General features: G+C 41.1%; 1 protein-coding gene across 2 annotated transcripts in view; it reads left to right on the top strand.

Moving 5' to 3' along the window:
- nell2a (neural EGFL like 2a) overlaps window positions 1-22,172 on the top strand; it is an 81,762-nt gene that overhangs the window by 24,271 nt on the left and 35,319 nt on the right. For both annotated transcript variants that reach the window (XM_062390896.1, XM_062390895.1), the window contains exons 10-13: window positions 978-1,069; window positions 3,277-3,382; window positions 4,178-4,306; window positions 19,927-20,052. In XM_062390896.1, the coding sequence (XP_062246880.1) occupies window positions 978-1,069; window positions 3,277-3,382; window positions 4,178-4,306; window positions 19,927-20,052 (453 nt within the window). The remainder of the gene's footprint in view (window positions 1-977; window positions 1,070-3,276; window positions 3,383-4,177; window positions 4,307-19,926; window positions 20,053-22,172) is intronic.

Raw genomic sequence — 22,172 nt, 5'->3', positions numbered from 1 at the left:
TCATAATCCAGCATTCCAGACGCTCTCTCTATATAAATACTTCGTTGTTACACCTCTCAATTTATGTTAAACACTGTCTTAATATTTGTTATTTGGTTGCAATGCCCTGCTAGACGTCCCATCTGTTATATTTCTGTCTGTCCTGGGAGAGTGATCCCTCACCTGCGGCTCTCCCTGAGGTTTCTGAGGGCTTTTTGTCCTCACCCTTGCTGAGGCTTAAGGGCACAGGATGTCGCACCTTGTTAAACCCAGGGAGACAGATTGTGATTTGTGAATACGGGCTGTACCAATTCTGTTCAGTTAAGTGACTTTGCTCACCTGGACATACAGTAGCACACGGGCGTCAGCACAACGTGGCCACGCACTGCACGCCGCTTGTGTCTGAGTGGTGCGACTCTCTCTGAGGACCCCCTGCGCTTCCCCAGAATGCCTGTGTGAACTATATCGTAACCACCAATTAACCTGCCTATTTATTACAGTTGCTGCGCACATGAACATTTATCAGGTGAACGCCATTGAGATTATGAATGAACAAAATTATAACACAAAACTATTGCTCATTGAATGTCTTCTTTGTCTTTCTCTTTTTGATTGTTTGTTATTTTGTTTTCCAGACATCACATGAGGCATCATCCAATTTTCTTTTACGTCTTTCAGGCTCAATTATTAATTGACATTCTTTGCTAAATAGTGGAATATTAAACCGTGAATTTGTTCGGCAGCAGATCATATTTAAACATCTTAAGAATGTAAGAGCAAGACATATTTTTAGACAAGCTCACAATCCTTTATTTAGGACTGATGCATTAAAGATGAGACACAATCATTAAATAGAACAGAAACCCAGATTACTATCTCACATAGGCTACCGAGGAAACGCAGTTTTTTCAAATGAGCAATGTGTTTTTATGTGTTTATCTATTTTTCATGTGTTTATTTGTATGTGCACTGATAGTGTGTCTGTGTCTTCCTACCAGCTGTCTGCATGTTCGGCGGAAGGGAGCTGGTGGAGGCTGATCGGAAGGCTGTGCGCGACTCCTCTGGCCGGTGCCTGTTGTTTGAATGCAGGGTGAGTCAACAACACACACAGAAAGAGTTAAAGCGCATTAGTGCACATTTATTCCAAAGGATTCCGATCACGACTCTCTCTAGAAAGAGACACAGTAATAACTGATGTAACAAAGCACTCCAGCAGCTCTATCAATTTCCATGTTGCGGTGCATGACAGCTCGCTAAATACTCATTCCACAGCTACCTTGGCCCATTCCCCGGGAAATATAAATCAAGCCCCAGCGAGCCGGCATTCAAGACTGTCCACTTCTGCTGAATCTCATTGATCCGACTTGTCATTGTGACGGCCACCGAGGAGGTTATGTTGTCGTCTGCGTTTTCTTTGTTTGCCTGTTAGTCAGCAGGATTCCACAAAAAAACGACTGAAAACTTGGCAGAAGGATGTTTTACGGGTCAGGAGAGATTTGTTTTTCACTTTCTTTAACATTGTGATATCTTTGTTGATTTCTCAGAGTCATTTTGGGATTTGGGAAACTGATATTTGGTGCAGATCAAGATAAGAATCTGAATCTAGTGAATTTGAATCTGGTTTCATAAGAGGACTGTCGATCTTTGTCTGAGGAATGCACTCTCCACTAAGAGCCTTTCTATTTCTCTTTGTTATCTAAAGAAATGGGTTCAACCCCCTTCTCATTAAGTTTACATTTGGGGACCAGAGCAGTGAGCTTGTCAATCACAAGATGCCACCGCCATTCTTCGGCACCAATCATCAGACATCACGGGGGTCCCAAATCATATTTATTCCCCAATTATTCAGATGTGTGCTTTTGTCTTCCTGACGCACCAGATGGGGGGGTCCCTCGCTTTTGGGAGTAATTTGCTTGATGACATTACACCAGGCAGGCCCAATCAATCACTGAGAAGTGATTTGAAGTTTTTAATCGCCCAACTCGGTCATATCAAGCAGCTCTTCCATGAATTCTGCAAAGCTCCATAAGTATCAGCCGTTTCAGAGAGCCGTATGGCTCGCTGGCCCACACCTGGCCCATCTGTAGTCCCAGTTTACTGACTGGCATTCGGAGGCAGATCAAAGAAACGAGGACGGGGAGCTCTGTCAGTCGGCCCGCTGCTGCACATTTCTGCAGGCTTCCTCTGGCAGCTGCTTGTCACATCTCTGATCTTCTGTCTGCCTGCTGGCTGCAGGGGGGGGTAGAGGTTTTTGGGTGGTGGGCGGTAGAAAGGTGAGGCTAGTTAGGAGGGCGGCTTCGGGCCTTTTTCCTTTTGAAACTTGCCGTTTTCAAACTAAAACCATCTCTCTCCCCACAAGCATTTTTAATATGACCATTCACGAATACTGGGCATAAACTAGAACTGTCAGAGGTTGCTGGGATAATGGCTCATCTCCTACTGCTGGTAAACAAGGCTAAAGCCGGTTGTATTTTCTTTTGGAAAAAGATTTTATGACTCAATCTGCAAACGGTGAAGATCTGCTCATCCAGAGTAAAACACAGCCCCGGAGTTTTCAAGCAGTATTTACAAACTTCTCAGTTGAGGCTGCTCCAAATCTCCGAAGTCGTGTGGATTCCCTGCGCGTCTGTAGCAGAATTGATGCGCTCTCAAATGAAAGTATAGTCAGTATGGATGTAGCCTTGGGGGAGGTTTGTCTGTGATTCCATGTGAGTGAAGAGATCGTGACACCTCGTGGAGCCGTCAGCTGAATAGGTTGGGTTTGAGCTTTTCTCAAATATTTGTGCTCCACAAATACGATGGAGAAGGTCTATTGTTTTTGTCCAACTGTGTCTGGTGTTAATGTCTCTAAATTAGCATCAGTCAGAGGGACATGGATGAGATCATTAGAGAGACCTGCCAAAGGCATGCTGGGTAAAGGACCCCCCTAATTAGGTTTTACACTCTGACTAAACACCCATGCAGAGATAATCCAGAAGATTGATTCACTGTTTGTATAATAAAGATGTGCCATGAATCACAATGTAAATCATTGTGGAAAACAGGAGAGAGGAAGAAGAATAAGAACGCTTTTTTCTCTCTCTTCCAGTGAAGTAGTTTTTTTTTGGGGGGGGGGGGGACTGCTATTGACCATATGAGTAATTGGCCTGTAATGAAAACACAGGGAGGAGGGAAACTAGGAGAGCGAGGGAGGAAACAGGATAGATGAATAATTAGCTTCATAATTACATCCAAGCCCTCAGTGACCCAGAGGAGCCCGGGAGGAGCTCACAAGGATTTTGTCTCTGCTCATCACAGGACAGGACGATGCATCGAGTGGTCCCCAGCGAGCCGTGTCCTGAGCTCAACTGTCCGGAGTCGGAGCAGATCACCTTGAGTGACAGATGCTGTAAAGTCTGCAGAGGTATGGAGGGAACCATCGACCTATGCTGCTGTGTGACTACACCACCCCAGCTGACATTATTGCAAGGCAAAACAGAAGACATGTACAGAAATATTCATGTTTGTTATAGTTTTAAAAAGATATAAGAATTTACGATTGTCTCACAGACAGTACATTACTAGTCATCCTTTGTGCACCAAAGGAAAATAATATATATAGGTAAGAAGTATAAAATGCATTCCTTCAATAAAATATATATAGCAACTCGATAATAATGATAATACATTTTATTTTAATAAAGCTTTTCAAGAAAACACTTTACAAAGGATAAAAAGAGAATGACTAAAATACACACTTAATGAGGAAACTTCCAAATTCTCATGACCCCTTTTACAATATCTTTATGTGCTCAGTTGTTTCTCTCAACATTTGATTTTGTGACAGAATAAATCAGCATCTCCAAATTATTGTTTGTGCAGGAAGGAACTGAAGTCAGTCGATAAATCTTAAAATCACCATAACACAAATAATGTGTGAATCCTAAGAAATGGGTTTAACATTTACTAAATGGGTTTAACATTTGCTAATCGTTAGTTCATAGTTCCATTATTTTATATTTCCAGTAGGATGTTCTTTTCTTGATGATGAATCAGAGATGAATATTCATTTGCCGTAATACGCCAAGGAAAGAGGCCACAGTAAGGCTACTGATGCCACAATAACATAACCTTTCCAAAACCCCCAGTATGCCTCCGTCACTCGTCTCCTCTTCTCTCCTCTGGGTCTCAACCTTTTCCTTTCCCATCCCTCCTGCAGGTCATGACTTCTGCTCAGAGGGCCATGGCTGCGTGGAGCACTCAGACTGTGTGAACCTGGAGGCAGGAGACTGCTGTGTCTGTAAGGACGGCTTCCGCCCACTGCGAGACGATAATGCCTACTGTGAAGGTAAGGCATGGCTCTGAATAACAAACCCCTGACTTTTAGCTGAAGTTTATTTGCCCTCTAGACTGGAAATGTGGTTGTTTTCTTTCTGTCAATGTGCCTGGACCGTATGAAAAGGGGTCGTGAGGGGATCCTGTCCTTTGCTTTGGGGACATGGTGGTTTCACGTCGGGGTTGTTTTTCTTGACAGAGGAGGATTTACAGTTGTCGGGGTGATCTGACTGTTTGGTCTGAGCCTGATCTGGTTCAGCTTTGTGAAATGAGCGCACGGCATGTAACATATTCTGTGTGTAGCAGTCAGTACAGCAAGGAAAAACCTGAGAACCTGAGAATGTGCAGGACGTGGAAGTGAATGTCTCTGAGTCAGTCATGCTCAGGGGATCACATTATTTATTTTATTATTTTTTCATGATTTACAGATTTAATTCTGCAGGTTCTGCCATGGCCAGTATAACTAGTACAGCTGGAGATCTTACAAATGATGTTCCACCTTTTCAAAAGTCATTATTTGCTTACAAATAGAAGATCAGTCCATCATTGAGCATCAGATACAGGAAGGCCTGCAACTATTTAAGGCGTTTAGCAACTCACATAGTCACATACTAATAATCAAACTGATAAAAAACTTAACGCAGACTGATTATTTGGTGTTATTCGTTACTCATTATGCTCTTAGTTATATAGTGAACAATGTGAAGCTGAGCCCACATAACATTATTATTATTTATATATTTAAAAAACTAAAGGAAACCACCAGACCTGCTTCACTAAACATTATACATTTGACTGAAAGATGCCACATATACTCTCTGCTGACTTGACACTTGCAAGCTTAATAATACTGCCAAGTTTTTATATTTGGACAGTTATTGTTAGTTTGATTGAATTTTTGAACCGTAGCTGTTGCAAAACATAATGTCGACATTTTGCTGAATAACCATGACAACACTTTGTTGAATTCATTCTTTTATGGCATAATCCTTTTGTGATGGGAGGCTGTAATCCTCTCATTATTTTCAGAATGCATTCCCAGAGACCAATGTTTCCCTTCTCTGTGAGTTGATTAATTTGCGATATGTAAACCTGCTGAGGGTCTCAGCGTCTGCATGTATCCAGTGACACTGTGCCGTGGCAGCGATTAAACTGGTACCATCTATCATCAGCCAGGTCGTTCATTACTGATGCACACTGGGGTTGGGATGGCTCCAGCCATGTTGCACTTAAAAGTAACACACGATGCAATTGATTATATCAGCGGTGCTCTGACAAGGTTTTAGCTGATTGCCTGCAGCATGTCCCACATGAGATGATCGGAAAACATGCTCTGTATCTTACTGAGCATTTCTTGTTGATGGCGGTCGCCCATTTCAAACATTCACTCGTGAAACTGATGGTGCTTCAGCTCAATTTGTCTGCACACATACTGGCTGAGGTTTGGCTCAATTTAACCAGTTGCATCATTAAAACATGAGTGAAGTGCCCGTTCTGAAGCTGCCTGTTTGGATGGAACTGTTTTCTTGTCCTCTGTTAATGCTCCGGCACGACTTTATAATTATTCCTTGTCAGTAGTGAGTCCTCCTCAAACAGCTCCACAATATAGTGTCACTTTTAATTGTTTGTGTGCTAGTGGATGCTGAGCTTTTTTATAAACAGTCTATGGCGCAGATAATAGTTGGAAAACTTTGTGTTCATTCTACCTGGTTTATCTGCAGTGAAGATTTTAAAGTCATGAAATTAACCGGAATTGGCTTTAATTACTGTTGACGTGTGTGGTTTATATGTACGTCTATTAATAATTTACTGAAATGGTGTTATTCATTCTCGTACATTGCATGTCGGCAACATCACAGGCGTGTCTAACAACGGACACAATCTTCAGAGCAAAGTTCACAGCTTTTCAAAATAAAAGTTTTAAAATTCCGCTCAGTATAAAACATTGCGGAAACAAAATTAACAATCGGCTTTTACTTTAAAGACAACTTGCCAAACAGGAAGTTTTGCTGGCATGAACAGGTAGTCGATGGTCTGTAGCATGCAGTGAACACAATGTCATAGCTGTTGAAATGGACATTTTCCTGATAATTTAGTTTATGCTTATAGCAAACATTCCAATCTAGGGTACAGCTCAACATAAACTTTAAGGTGCACCCACTGTCTAGCATCTGAGCCTTAATCTATTCATGTCTTGCAGAAGTTGATCCTGAGATCACGTGAATTCTATAGTGACCTTTTGCTCTACTCTAGTTTAACTGTGTTTGTCCTTTGTTTGAAGAACCCAGCAGACTGACACAACACCCTCGCCATACATGATACTCTTTCCTCTCCAACACATTTAGGATGCAGCCTATCAGTCACACCTTTTACAGAAGATACTTTACAGACACTTCACATTTCATCACGCTTGCAACCTCCACCTTGCCTGTGTGATCCTTTCTGCGGAAAGGGCATCTGTTTATGAGTACATGCCTTGGCCTATTTTTTTATCGACAGTCCACACACTCCCAATAATATATTCCCTGTCACTTTCAACAACATGAGGCTAAAGAGTCAATGGAGCGACCAAGTGTTTTTGTTGACGTAATCAAGTTGCGGAATTAAAGAGTGGTAGTTCACAACTTCTGTAGATCTCGCATTACTTTACAGATGGGAGCAGTTGTTCCGATAAAGAGGCTTAAGGAATCTGCATGATTAAAGATGCTATCAGTCTTAATTTAATTGGAAGTGATGCTGTGGGCTGTAGTTTGTGATCAAGCGGACATTAACAGTGAATAGCCGTGGTCTCTTTGAAAACATAATTCAGTCACTGGTGGAAAGTGATTAACATTCAATTAAGCTGATGGGACTAAAGTAGAATTCAGATGCACCTGTACACAAGTATTTCTGTTTGATGCTTTCTACTCATACTCCACTACATGTCATGTGTATAAATATGTATGTAAAACACTCAAATATACGTCTTTCAAAGAAATTTGAATGGTGAATAAACTCGAAATATGGAAATATACAAAGCAACATGTACTGATGATGTGTCCCTTCTCAGCTCCACTTAAATCTCTTCAGTGATATTAAACTAAATATCTTTGTCATTTACGTGATATAAAAATACTCTACTTGGGCTAGGGACAATTATAATGGGTATTTTTAACTATATTCTTGTTTTATAATTATAATTATAATTTATTTAATTGCAAAGGAAAAGCTAATTATTAAATAATTATAAAAATAATAATTTGTTGAAGCACTATTAACCATCCATCAATTTGTAATGTGTTGCTGAAACGACAACCTTATAAAGTAGTTGTGTTTTTATCGTAACGCACTGCTCCCAAGTGGCCTAGAGAAAAAAATATTTTTGTAATTGTGTACACAATTTGAATGCTTCTCCTCCGATGTTTTGAGTTTATTTTGACCCCAGTTTCTTGAGAGTGGGAAGAAGACAAATCAAATTCTTTGGCAACAGCTTTAAACACACATTTAATTCAAGTGTCTTAATTGGTCTTGAGTCAAGGCTGCATTTTTGTTAACATTTGAAAACACAACAGAAAAATGTCCTTGTCTTTTCTTTGCAGCTCGGTAGATTTGAGCTTCGTTTTTTATCGCGGGTGTAATATCCAAGCTGACCAAAAGCTTTCAGCACTTCATTGTTGTAGAAATCAGGATAGAGCTGACCGTCCCATCACTAGTGAGAGAAGAAGTGCAAGCTGACAGACTTTGGCTTCCAATATCAACACTTCAGCCCCAGACTATTCCTCTCAAGATCAACCTGACTCGCTATGAAATTGGATGGCAGTGTTTGTGGTAAGTGTTTGCATCAGAGACGACAGAGAGAAACCTGAAATTGACTCAATTTGCTGATGGAGTTCTCTCAAAAGCAATTGATTTTCTGTGTGTCTCTGTAACTCACTTACTATATATATGATTGCGTGTGTGTGTGTGTCCTGTGTGGAAAAACAAAGAACACTGTAGCCAAAACACTGAGGATCCCACGGATGGGTGTAAACTATTTTGCTGCTGCAAGGAGATGAACGGTGAGAGATGAGTGAAATCGTTCGCTTTCAATTCTAGATGAGTTTCAAGGCAGCCGGTGCATGTGAGAGGAAATGAGACGTCCAGCTTACCGGGAAGGTTGTGTATTGAACACAGCAGGGAGATGATAAAAAAGAAACCGGCAGACACCCACACATTTGCTTTTTTAATGTTAGACACTTTCACACACATTTCTTTGTGGGTCTTGTCAAACGTAAAGACAAACATCACACAAGGCGGAGACGGATACTAGCTCTTTAAAACATTCCTAGGTCAGAGATGGGCTCAAAATAGCCGATGAGATCACTTCTGCGTAAATTTTTCATAGAAGCAGCAGTAGGGAAAACTCAGGGGGATACTAGCCCAGTCTTTGTGTAAATCTGTGTGTGCGTGCAGGTGCATGTCTGTGTGTGTGTGTGCTTGAGTTCTCAGAGAACCGCTTCTATCCCTCCATCCTCTCCTCACAGTGCCGTCAGGCTGGAGGCCTGGTTTGCAACATGCATGCATGTGTTTAGGGCAGAATTAGACAGAGGGGCGAGCATTGGAGAACTGACAGACTGTGTGATTGTCTCTAAATTGAACAATCAGTATAGTTCAACGTGCTGGGATAATACCATTATTCATCGCAGCATTGGAGAGGACTGCAGGCAGCAAGACATCTCCCATTGTTGTCTGGCTTTCTGAAATGCCCTACTTTAGAAATTGCTCAAAAAGACGGACTGTTGTGGTACTTTTTTTGTTTTTCTTGTCTTGTCCTTGTGGGAAATGTGAAATACATAATGATACTCTGGTAAATAGAGGAAATAGAAGGAGACAGAGGAGGTGACAGGATTTTACATTTATGTAGAGTATATCCTAGAAAGTTTTATTTTACTAACTTATTTTATTTTTCAGGGACATTATTAATTTGAATATTGTTCATGTGTACAACAATCAGGCAAATAGATAGTGATTAATTGTTAGATTACAATCTTGGAGCCCATCAGATATAATCTGATGAAGAATTAACCTTTGCGGGCAACAACCAATATTTTTGTGCTTTTGGTGTGGACAGATAACTGGGTCAAAGTTCTGTCCTTCATTCCCATTAGACTGTTTACAGTCAGAGTCTAATCTACAGAGATTAGTAGTTATGTAAACAACGCTTGGTTCACCCAAATTGTAGTCATCATTTTCACACTTACATAATCTGGTATTTAGCCAAGCTGGCAGTTGTGGTTTGTTTTTATTCTCACCAAATCTGACCCAGTTAGTTAATATTTCTATAATTCCTGACTTCCTGCTCTTTCTGTTGAATTTGTTGCTGTGTAGTAATGATAACCTTCCAAAAAACAAACTTTACAGATAATTTAGGTGTGAGAAGTATCATTGACCACTGCCACACCACTGACTGCCACATGTTGTGTAGTTTTACCAAGTATGTCACTCATGACAGAGACATGATAGAGTGCTAGAAACATGTGGAATACTTTGGCAAATCAGCACAGCCACCTAGTCGGAAATCATTCTGTTGGTTTGTGACTGAAGCGTGGATTCACATTATTCACATGGTATAAGTGAAATATCAGAGAACTACATAGAAAAGACATCATGCATTTCATCAGGTTGCCCATCACTATTAATATAATAATATTTTATAGCGATTTTAGGGAGGGGAGGTTTTTGTCCCGAATGTGCTGATACACTTAACAAAATGTTGGTATTATTTAAATGGTGTAGTTATTCGAAGGGTTAAAATACTGAATATGAATGAATATATGTTATATATTTAGGACTTATTAAAAAATAAAAATAAAGCCATTGAAAGTGAAAAAAGTATATTCATATTTAGTGTTTTTATGAGTTTTATCGTGGGGATGTTTTGTGTCTGAAAGGTGCGGAGTGGACATTTTTTTAAAGGAGCACTAAGGGTTAATGATGTAACTATTAGAATTTTTTTCAAAAACATATTGTTTTCATTTAGAAAAGTCTGAGTGAACTCCTTAAACAAACGGGCGGTTAACCTTTTAGTGAACATGAAGTGGATTCAGCTGCTTATTATTACATGTTTGATTTGCTGTAGTTATTGTTTACAGCAGCAGGACAGTGTATATGGGGCCCACTTAATATAAACTACAGTGGCCGTGTTTATCATAATGAAAGAATGTGTCACCCTGTGCAACAATGTGGTTCACTGATGTGTTTTTAATAGGTGTTGGGCCAACAATGGAGCTCTCTGTTTTAGAGGAAATTGTAATATGAGGCTTGTTAGAAGATAATAAGACAAATATTAAATATCACCAGACTTAAAGTATTAAAAAAATCCTCCAGCAATGCCTCCTTCCAGAGTGGTGTATGTGTATGTATTTATGTTATAGGGGTGAACCAGCTTGTACTTATAGCATAAATGAAAGTATATCAAAACACTCTTTTGTTTGTCCAGTAACCAGATTATTTACTTAACGTCACGTAAACTACACTTGAGATAATTCATGTAGATCTGATAATGGCCACATATGTCATATAACTGAATAATAAACTCAAGGCTGTTTGAACACAGAATGGGGTTTCATCACCTGTAAGGCATGACTGAGTGTGTGAGCCACTGCGATTGCCACTGCCGTCTTTTGAATGTCAAAAGGTAGCAGCAGGCTAATTGGCAGTGACTGAAGAGCACGGCCTGCTCCCAAACCCAATCACTGTCGGGATGAGCCCCGCGCCCCATGGGCTCCCCACCTGCTAGTTCCCTGACCCTCTCACACACACGGGCAAACATGCACACACCCTGGCTGGCCGTGTGTTTGTTTACACACACCTCACCTCTGTGACCGCACTGAAATGTCACCCAAAACAGACAATGCCCTCATCATCCAGAAGGTCCCCTCCAGTGCAAATAGCAGTATCTGCTCACCGCTCGACCAATATCCTTCAACTGACACGTGGGTCTCCTCTCTGCTCCGTCGTTTCCAGATGGGATCACATCTAATTCATCCACTGCTTTGTGCTCAAGTGGAGTTTTTCCCCGCACGGCTTTGATAAAACCTCTACGTCACTGTGTATCAGTGCAGTAACACACTGTTAAGTTACTGAATCATTTCCAGATTCAATTTTTACATAAAAAAAAACATGGCCTTGTAATCTTCTTTAAAAGATCTTGTCAAATGGGATGCATGGTTTTAAATTAAACTATTCCAAGTATGTAAGATTAGCTCCACTTTAAACAGCTGCTACATTAACATTATGCATATTGATAATGATTCACAGCAATTCAATTACATTTACATTTGCTACTGGATTAAAATAAGATATCCTGCTGGATTAAGCAGTTTTTCATGGTTATTCTGCAAGATTTAATATTATATGATGAGCATCATCATAAAAATATTGACATAATGACCATTTTGTTCGCAGCCGTTGCCATCTTGATTTGCTTTGTCTGCTCGTAAAGCATTCTGCAATTTCATCTGCCCCTTGGTTTTTTGGGGGGTCCTTCTTACACTACGTTGTTTGAAGGGCTAGATGGCCACTACCCCTCTGTCTCATAGAGAAATGGAACAACACTACCCCTTCATGGCCACTCAAAACAAAGGGGTTAGGCAAAGTGGTGGGGCTAAGGGGTGAACACCAACAATGGAAGAGAGAAACAATATATGTTGCAACACAACTCAGCCTTTTATAGAGCTCTGATAGCCGCTTTGCTCCTTGTAACTTATTGTTTAGACCTCTGGTCTGCGGGCGACACTCGGTCACAGACTGACGAGTGATGGACGATGATGCTCCATCGATTTACGCATGGTGTAAAAATCTTCCCCAGATTGATGACACCGGAGATGGAGAGCAAAACCCCCATTCACGCTTACTGCATATAAACACGACCGTTTTGTCCCAAGACGCACAGTGCTTCATTTAACTCGAGACAAATCATGGTGTCAAGTGCCGGGTTAATGTTACATATATGTAGAAACACACACACACACACACACACACACACACACACACACACACACACACACACACTCAAGGCCTGATGGATGTCTGCCTGAAATAATAAGTTAATGGTGTTTAACTAGATGAAATGTATCTTTATCCACATTTAGAAATTTTCTGGTTGTGTGTTGAATTGACAGGAAGAAGAAAGCTAACACACATTCTCACATGTTGAAACTCCACCAACAGACGCACATACAGAACAAACACACCTTTTAGTTGTTTGATGTTCAAGTTGTTCGTCAGGAGGCAGGTTCACAGTGATTGATCACAATGTGAGGGTCAGGTGTTTAGACAATGAATCTCTGAATTTAAATTTTCACTCGCTAATGGGATCCTATCCATCCTGTCATATTAATTGGCTCTTGCTCCTGCTCAAATTGTCAGTGACGTTATTGCATGTCTGAGCCGGTTCTTTTAGGAATCAATGTTCTAATTTATTCAAATCAAACGACACAAAAACAATTATTATGAGAAGATTCCAGACTGACTTTGTGGTTCATGTTCAGGTAATGTCTCTGAAAGTAAAACTATGAGCTGCTCTGTTCTACAAAAAAAAAAATCCATTCTGTCTTTAGTTTTTTCCTCACTGTGAATTTTCTATAAGATTATTTAGAGTAATGCAGCTTGTTACAGGGTCTTAACCTGACACACCCAATAATACACTATATATATAATTATATAATAATACGTATTTACAGCCCTTAATACTCAGGCTTTAGCATGAAGAAGAAAATGACTAAACCTGAAACAGAGAAATTGCAATAAATATAAAATAAATAATACCCTGCTGGGAGAATGGTCTTTTAATAAAATGTGTTTATCTATGGGTCCATACACCACTTATGGGAGTAAGAAGTCATCAACATCTGCTTGTTTTAATGTCCATTGTTTCACGAGTGGAAGAAGGCGTGAGCTATCATGGGTTTCTAGTAATATATCCCAATAGGCAGCAGCTAACAGGAGCTAACAGCCCCGCATATGGAGAAAGCACTGCCATGAAAAGTCTGGAAACCCTACGAGTTGGTCGTCTCCATTTTAACAAACAGAACAGAAAATGCATCAAAGTCAGTTTACTATTTTGCTGGGAGTTATATTAGAAGCCTGATACTACACCTCTCAACAAAATAACTATTTTCCACCAGCTAGATCTCAATATTTGATCTTGTGACACAGCCATAAACCAATAGCGTCCTCTGACACTTAGCTCCACCCATGTGGGACCATGGGCATCGTAGTGGAGATTATTTGCTGAGTGGGTTAGATGCTGTTCGGCCGACAGGGAGGGTGCTTTGTCTCTCCGCCTACCCTCAGATTGCTTTATATCTGGCCACGAGGGAACCGGCTACTGAGGGATATCAGGCAACATTTTTGGCAAGCCTCGTCCCTCTGCCATTTACTTAAAACCATCTGCTTGAGTAAGTGAGCTGGTAAGGGTAAGGGATGGATAGAGGAGAGGGAGATAGAGAGAAAGAGAGATAAAGTGGAAGGCCTCTGGTGGAATGGCTCACATTTGGCTGTCTTTGTGGGCCGTCCAATGGCAATGACGGTGTTATCTCCATACTGCCAGACCTTGGTGTACTGCTGTATGAACCACAGATAGTGAGGCCATTTCCCATTAGAAACTATATGCTATACAAGCAGGGAGGGATACACTGTAATTCTCTCTATTAACATGCTGTACATATAGTTGTGAAATTAACAATAATGGGATTTTTTTTGACTGAATACGCTCGGGCCTAACGTGTGTAGTATTGCTGTGTATTTGGATGCATAGATATTAATACTCAGGGTACAGAGACACATTTAGAGTAAACTGTAGTACTATTTAGAGAACCACAGTCCTGATGCCTCTTCTTGGTCCGCTGCTGTTCCACCTGCTTCTGCAACAGAAGTCAAATCTTTCGTCTTTTCATTCAGGGTTTCTTTATAGAGGCGTCTCTGAAAATGTGAAACATATTCCTGGGGATTCTGTTTGTACTCTGAGATAAATCAAGATTTCAACCTTTTGTGATTTTTAGCTACGCTAGTTGCATGACTGTAGACATGATAGTTGGTTTACCACTTCAGTTCAGACTGAAATTGTCAAATATCTCTAACAACAGGCTGCCATCATGAGCCCCAGAGGATGAAGCCTGGTGTCCCACTCAATGAACACAGAGAGTACACCTAAAGCAGGTGTTGCAAACCTATAGGTTAATAGAAGAACAGAAAAGTGGCTGACAGGGACGTGATGCAGGCAAATGTCTAAATGTCATCCACAAAAGTCAGTCAGGATCAGGCATTTAAAAACAGGCAAAGTGTGGGCAATGCAGAATCTGAAAAGCAAAAAACTGGTGACTAGCCATCTACTAACATGGAGGAGACCCGAAATGGACAGGAAGGCTACGGGTAGTGATATGACCAAAATAAAACGGGAAGTCCAATCACGATGGAGATTATGACTTCTCCTTAAGCGCCTCAATCAGCTTGACATTTTTAGTTTTTAGTAAAAGCTATCAGATACTGTAAGATGTCTGAGGCTGGATTAAATTGTCTAATAGTAGCTATGTTAAATGGTCTATGGTCAGTTTTTATATAACCATTTTCAAGTCTTGAATGCCATTCACCCATTCACAAACTTTAGTACAGTGTTTCTATGGGCAGCACTTTTTTCTATGAGGAGCAATTCATGATTCAGTATCTTGCCCAAGGACACTTTGGCATATAGATAGGGCAGCCTGGGATCGAACCGCCGACTTTTTGGTTCGAGGTTCTTGATGTTAAATGTTACGATATGTCAAAATATCTAAACCAGGGGATTCTGATTTAATAAAACTTTCTAAATGCTACATTATTTCTATCCTGCTGGGATTGTTGCCTTACATAAGGACTTAAAACTCTATAAAGATTCCCACTCTCCACGGCTATGACTATGTCAGAGTTATTAAAGAGAAGGAACAAAATCCATATTCTATTCATTTAACGGGTTGCAACAGCAGCCTAAGCACTTCGGCGATAAAAGCCGCCGCTGACTTTTGGCCGGCCTTCTTCGCTTGATGCGTCACGAGGGTCCGTGTGACAGGCCAATCAAGGAAATGGAGTGCGTTAATGGAGATGGAGATTGTGCCCCCCCCCATACATACACACACATGTACGTGTGCTGCCCCTCATCATCTCACCTCCTAACATATTGTTTTAGCAAACGCAACTGCTGTCAGCAAGGGCGGGATGGATGGTGTCTTACAGTTAATAGGCTCTAAATCATAGCGGTGTGCAGGGACGGCCAATCAGCTGTCACCTAAGACCTCTGCTCAAGGTTACCATTGTGGCTGTGGACGGACTGGATTTTCTCGCTCGTATGCTTTCTGTCTTGCAGGGACAGTTAATACCTTCTGCTGCATTCTCTTCACTTCTGTTCCTCTGCCATCCAAATATCTTTCTCCTGTTAAACTGTTCACACACACACACACACACACACACACACACACACAAACACTCCAAACTGAATCTCCCTCTTTCTGCAGTTTTCTGTTTAATCCTCCACTTTACCTGCCCTTTACTGTCCACCTCCTTCTGTCCTCCCTTTGGGTCTCTCCTGCTTCATTCACCCTCTCCCCAACCGCCACATCTCCCCCTTTTCTGTCTCCCACTGCAGTACAGCTCGTTGTGACTCTATCTCTGCTCATAATCCACCGCCTCTCTTTACCTGTGCTGCTATCTGCCCTTCTATTTACTTCACAATTTATGTGTTTTGCTCGCTCCCTCTCAAAGCCAGTCGCTGGTTTTAATTAGGCTCCATTCATTTGCTGAAGGACACAAGCACTTTCATAGGTGGCCAGCGATTGTCTCCCCGCTTCATTTATCCGTGAAGCCTCTGAATAGATGGAGGCAGCCTGTATTGATGAAAGCGTGAAAGGAGGAAGACCAAGGAAATGTGAATGCCACAGTTGTAGGCAGGTGCTAAGCTCTTAGTGTGCAGGGTGGTGGGCGGCGCTCTTCCCAAGGACATGCAGGCTGAGTGAATGCCAATGCAGATCTATTGAAATTCAATATCAAGTGCTCTTCGCAAAGGCATCTGGCACGGAACATATTCGGGGTGAATGTCCTCTTGTGCTCTCACAGGATCTGAATACAGTGAGTGAATAATGAATTGATAACGCCATGGACTGCGTAGCTTGTCTTTCAGAAGGTGCTGATATTTAACCTGTGCCATCGCTGGGAACAAGGAGCATAAACACACGGCCGAGTTTGTTCGGCTCGACTTGGATTTGCATCGAGTTGCATTCGGTTGCATCACATTATCAAGAATATTTTGTTTACCCTAGCAGTGTTGTGCATCTTGTGTCTGATGGTTTGGCATGCAGTTAGACCCCAGGAATAGCTGTTGCTAGGGCAACAACTTAATATGGATCCAAATATGGAATCATGAGAGGGAGAAGGAAAAACAAAAGACAATCTAATAAATGCTATTCTTAAAGCTGCACTAAGCAAGCTTTAATTACTACAGGACAGGAAGCCTTTAAAACAAACACAGCCTTAATATTCTGTTTATTCATCATGTTGCACGTTTCACAATTCAGATGAAATCAAAGCTTTGGATTCAGACCTGGGAAGTCATAGTCCCGCCCTTATTGCTGATACCTAGCTAAAGTTGGATGGAATGGGACCTACTCTTATTGCTGTGATTCAATCGGTCTTCAAATGCAGCCTCCTGAGGATGCAGCCCCTGAATTGAGACACAGCTATGGACAAACACATAAACTTTCGGCTTCACAACAGAAGAAATGTGACGAAAAGTAAATACATTAGTTGATGATAAGTATTATGATGATAAATTGTGAAATTAAAGCATAATATAAATGCTTGGATGGTTGTAGGATCCACTCTAATGTAGGATGGTTGGACTCAGCCTTTTACAGTATGTGCTAAGTATTTTGGTTAAGCATCCGTTAAGCTGAAGAGCTGGTTCTTAATTCTCAGTGGGTCTGGCACTAATGACCCTTGCACATTACACAGTCAGTGTGTATTGTGACTCTTCAGGCTCACGCTGGTGTTTTTCAGTCAATCTGGTGGATTAGACCTGTACATGGGTTGATGTGGGAAGGCTGGGACTAATGTTTCACTATTGAATGTACAAATTAGAATGATAACCTTCATAGATCTGTCACAAGATAAATGAGGAATAAAACACTAGAACATGACACCAAAAAGGGTTTGCACAAGAGACCTGAGTACAGCACAGAGAATAAACACAAACACTTCCAGACTTAAGCATATACAGCATCAAAGACTTGGCTAAATAGAATTTAAATAGATTAAAAGATAAAAGTTTAAAATAACCACTGGGATGGAACATTCAAGTCTTAAATTCCTCTGCGATTCTTCACATTATGTGGTTCAAAGTAGAGGAAGGCAGTCTTCCTCAGTTCAGTATTTACCTCAGGGGTACGTGGAGTAAAACAGGCCTGAGATCTGGTCTGGTGAGCAGTGCTTTTAAATTTGAGAGGAGGAGTGATATTCTGTGACAGCGTTCGCAGACCATGTTATGAATAGGAATGAAGAGTGTGGTTTTCTTTCAGCTTGTTGCTACTGAGGACCAGTCTACGTTTTCATACCATTCCCAGTGATAGAGTTTTATTTATCTCCAGTAGAAGGAGCTCAATAAACTGCATCGAGTTATGGAAATAATAATTATCGAAATAATCTTCTCACGTCATGACAGAAGCATGCTTCATTCTATTGTATTAATTTCATATTCTTTACTATCGGTGTGTAGGGATTTAAAATGACATGTACTGTATATTGTTGCAGGAGATTCAAAGTGCTTTGACACTCATGGTAAATCAACTTACTTTGCCTGATTCAACTTCTCTGTTTGGACTGTGTGGATATCAAAGACTAAAGCCAAAATATACCAAATTGGGAGCCACTATCTTGTGCTTGTGACAAATTTAAAGACACAGTCTGCATGGTTTGGTATAGATGTCTTGACCAATCACGAGCCAATCTCGACGTCTCATCCTGTTTCTACAGCATCAAATAATTATTTGAAACCAAACTTACTGGAAAAACTCGATAAGAACCTAAAATGACAGAAACCGTTTTTGAGAAAGAGATGATCTAACATGTACTGTGACTTATTAGTTTGCTCCATGTCCAGTCTGCTAAAATGGAGGGGGGCAGGGTTTATGACCTTTACTGCAGCCAGCCACCAGGAGTTGATCGAGATATTTCTGCTTCGCGTTTCAGGATCTGTCATGTCGTCCATCTTTAAATCCCATTACAAGAATAACCATATTCATATTTCTGTCATAATTCTGTCTCCTCAGTGTCTGCTTACAGCTCTCTAAAACTGGAAGTATAAAATAAAGTGCTGAGATAAACTGAATGACGAGTAGTTGTCTGGAGCAAAGCAGCTAAGCCACCATGTGGAGTGCTTTACTTTAAATAGATTGAAAATCGAGTGGTGCAACCTTTAAGTGCTTCAGTGCCCACCTCTCATGCACCTGCATGTCGATCTTCCCCTGATAAAGACAAATGGCCCTTTCCTACTGGCTGCTCAGGAGCCTTTAGGAACCTTTTGTAGTAAGAGCCAGCCAAGACAAACAAGGTGGTTCCCAGCACAGAGCAGACAACTAAGATATGGTACAGTGGAATAGTGGGAGATGTCACAGTCTGAATATATGCTTCCTCCTCAATACAAATCAAGCTTGTCTTCGCAGGAAGAAAAATAGCATCAGTTATTTCAGTGAGTGGCTCGGAATAACGAATGTTAGATTAGACTCAAAGTTATTATCATTGAGCAGAATATAAGTGCAAAGACAATCAAATGCAGTTTAGCATCTAACCAGAAATGTATATATGAAAACACTGAGACATATACAGTATGTACATATGCAGTAGTTACAGTAAGCTATTGAAGGGTATAAGTATATATCAGTGTAGGTGTATAAGTATGCAGTGTGGGTGCTTCTCTCCATAGAACTAGGAAGCACAACAACATACACTAAAATATCCGTCTCCTCAACATGTCAGATTCTTCTCATCGAAATCCACAAATCAAAGAAAATGTATACGGCGATGTTAAAGACAGGCAAACTAATAAGCAAACAAACATATGGACAAAGTGGTGAAGACATAACCTCCTTGGGAGAGGTAATTAAATGATAAACTAAGACATCTACAGCATGTGCAGTTGTTACAGTAAACTATTGCAGGTATAAGGGTGGGTGTATAAGCATTATGTGTGTGTGCTTCTCTCCATAGAACTAGGAAGCATAATACAGCATACTTAGTATTAAAGATGAACTCAGACAAATTAAAATGTTCACAGTAAATAATGAAACATCGCCATTTACAACTCATTTCAAAGGGGGAAACTGCTGCTGCTACTGCTACTGAATGCCTCTCATTTAAAAGACAGATTATTATAATCTACTAACAAATGTTGTTTTAACATGAAGGTCAATTCATCTATGTGACCTAATTGACTCTAAGTTGATGTGTTAATGAAAAAGTCTAACAGATACATTTCCAGATGGATCTGCAGATAATTAAATGTCAACAGCCTGAATATACAGTGTGACAACAAACCACCTCTAACTCAGCTTTGTTGTCCTCCTCTCTCCTTCTCCCTCTCTTCTCCTCTAGATATTGATGAGTGCGCTGAAGGGAAGCACTACTGCAGGGAGAACACCATGTGTGTTAATACCCCCGGCTCCTTCATGTGCATCTGCCATACTGGTTACATCAGGATTGATGACTACTCCTGCACAGGTGAGCTCCTCTGCTGCCCTTTCTGACAGACTGGAATCAAGTGGACTGGAGGAGGCTCCTTGAGCTTCAGCTTCCAGAGCAGAGGTTTCTAACAGACCTGAGGTCGTACAAATGAGGATTATACTTTGTCACTTCCTGGGTGTGTAGATTCAGTAGGAGGACGTCTCTCCAGTTATCTACTAAATGAGCTTTCAAAGAAAATAATTTCATTTCACTACAGAAAGTTATACACCGGAGGATGATGACTGATTTCATGATAGTGAATTGTGCAGCCTAAAGGTGCACAGACATCCAGAGACTTAGAAAAGAAGCAGCAGCCTCACATTCAGACAAACATGTAGTGAGTTATTAGAGTTGGTGTGTGGAGAACAGTTTCTATACCGCTTATTCGTCGAGGATCATGGGGGAGCTGGAGCCAATCACTGGAAAGGTCGCCGGTGCATCACATGGCCAGCATAAGCCTGCTGCGGAAATCACGTGTTTTTGTTTACAGCACATCGACATACACAGTGTTGTCATCCAAGTTACATGTTCTACACGTATGGAGAATCTTTTTCAAAGGGCCTGGAAAATGTCAAAAGCAATCCGGACATTTGAGCTGGAAAATGTCTGGAGTTTAGTGCCTGTCTGGAGGCAGCATACATGCTCCAATTCACACCTGTGGGCAATTTCCGGGACTCCAATTACCATAATCTGTTTGTCTTTGAATGGTGGGAGGATGCAGCCAAATACTAAATCAAGTTATGAGCGAGGGAGACATTGTCATCAAGTAACACCTGTAAAACCCACTGAAAAGCTGAACCACGTGTTACACCTCTTCTTTAGCCATCATACTCTCAGACGGGGTTAGACACGTTTGTATATTAAGGATATAACCCTGCAATTATGCACAGTCTGTTCATTTAATATGCGTAGAGATGAATGTCAGAGTTTGATTTGCTCCCATTGGTTTTGCTCTGATTACTAGCGTCACGTTAAAACACACGCACACGCACACGCACACACACACACAAACTCACACACTCACACTCAAATCAATATTGCTGAACATTTAGAGAAATTTGATTGAGCTGCTTTGTGTGGATCATAAAGCGTATCCGTCTGTCGTTCCTCCTTAGATTCAACTTTTTGTCAGACTCCATAATTATACACGTATTTATTCTATCAAAAGCATTGACAGAAATCTATAAGCTCTGTTATATGGTGGGTCAGGTCAGATGCTTGTTATTTGACATATTTGAGCATTTTAAAAGTTACTTTATCATTGATAAACAACACTCTGCCCTTTTGCATGTTTGTATGTTACAGTCTTCATCTGGGGTTTGAATTCAATCGCTGTGTGTGTGTGTGTGTGTGCGCGTGTGTGCGTGTGTGTGTGTGTGCGTGTGAGAGAGAGCGATAACAAAGTCCCAGAGAGACTGAGACTGTGAGTGGAGGCAGCAGATCCATTTGTTCCTGATCAAAGTGAATTTCCAGGGTTTTTCCCGGCCAAAAATGTTGGCGGGGGTGGTACCGAGCCGTCAGAGTGGGGGGGGATGCACTGCTCCACCAAGTCTGTTTACAAGCGATCATTTTGGGGGGTTTCAGACATGTTTGGACCGCATATAGGTTAGTCAGTAGTTTACTGCTCTACTCTGTGTCTCTATCATTCCTGTGCGCCTCGCCATCTCATCCAGCTCTCCATAGTTCACAAATTCTGTTGTTTTTACCCTGCCTGAGTTTTGACATATGTCTGATGGCACTTTCCTTTCCCTCAAGTTCCAGGACAATCATACAGAAGCCAAGCAATTCTTATCAACCGCTAAACGTAAACAATGAGCTGTTTCCACTGTACTAAAATTGTCTTGGGGCAGAGGCGGCTAGAAATTGGACGGAGGCGGCCGCAGGAAAAACCCTGATTTTCGAAAGCAAGACAGATCAATCAGGAAAGATCCAAATGGTCGACTCCCAGTTTGCTCTCTGTCTGTGGTGAAGAGATTGCCGTCGTAGCCCCACATGTTTATGACCGTGTCTCCCACAATAATTAATCAGTAGATGAGACAAACTTAAATACACATAAGAGAGGTAGACCTAGGGTAAATTACCGTTACTGATTGGACTGCCTCAAATTCAGGTGTATA

Source organism: Platichthys flesus, chromosome 6, assembly GCF_949316205.1.
Source record: "Platichthys flesus chromosome 6, fPlaFle2.1, whole genome shotgun sequence".
Lineage (NCBI taxonomy): Eukaryota > Metazoa > Chordata > Actinopteri > Pleuronectiformes > Pleuronectidae > Platichthys > Platichthys flesus.
Note: the sequence above shows the minus strand (reverse complement) of the source record. Positions and strands in the feature narration are given on the sequence as shown.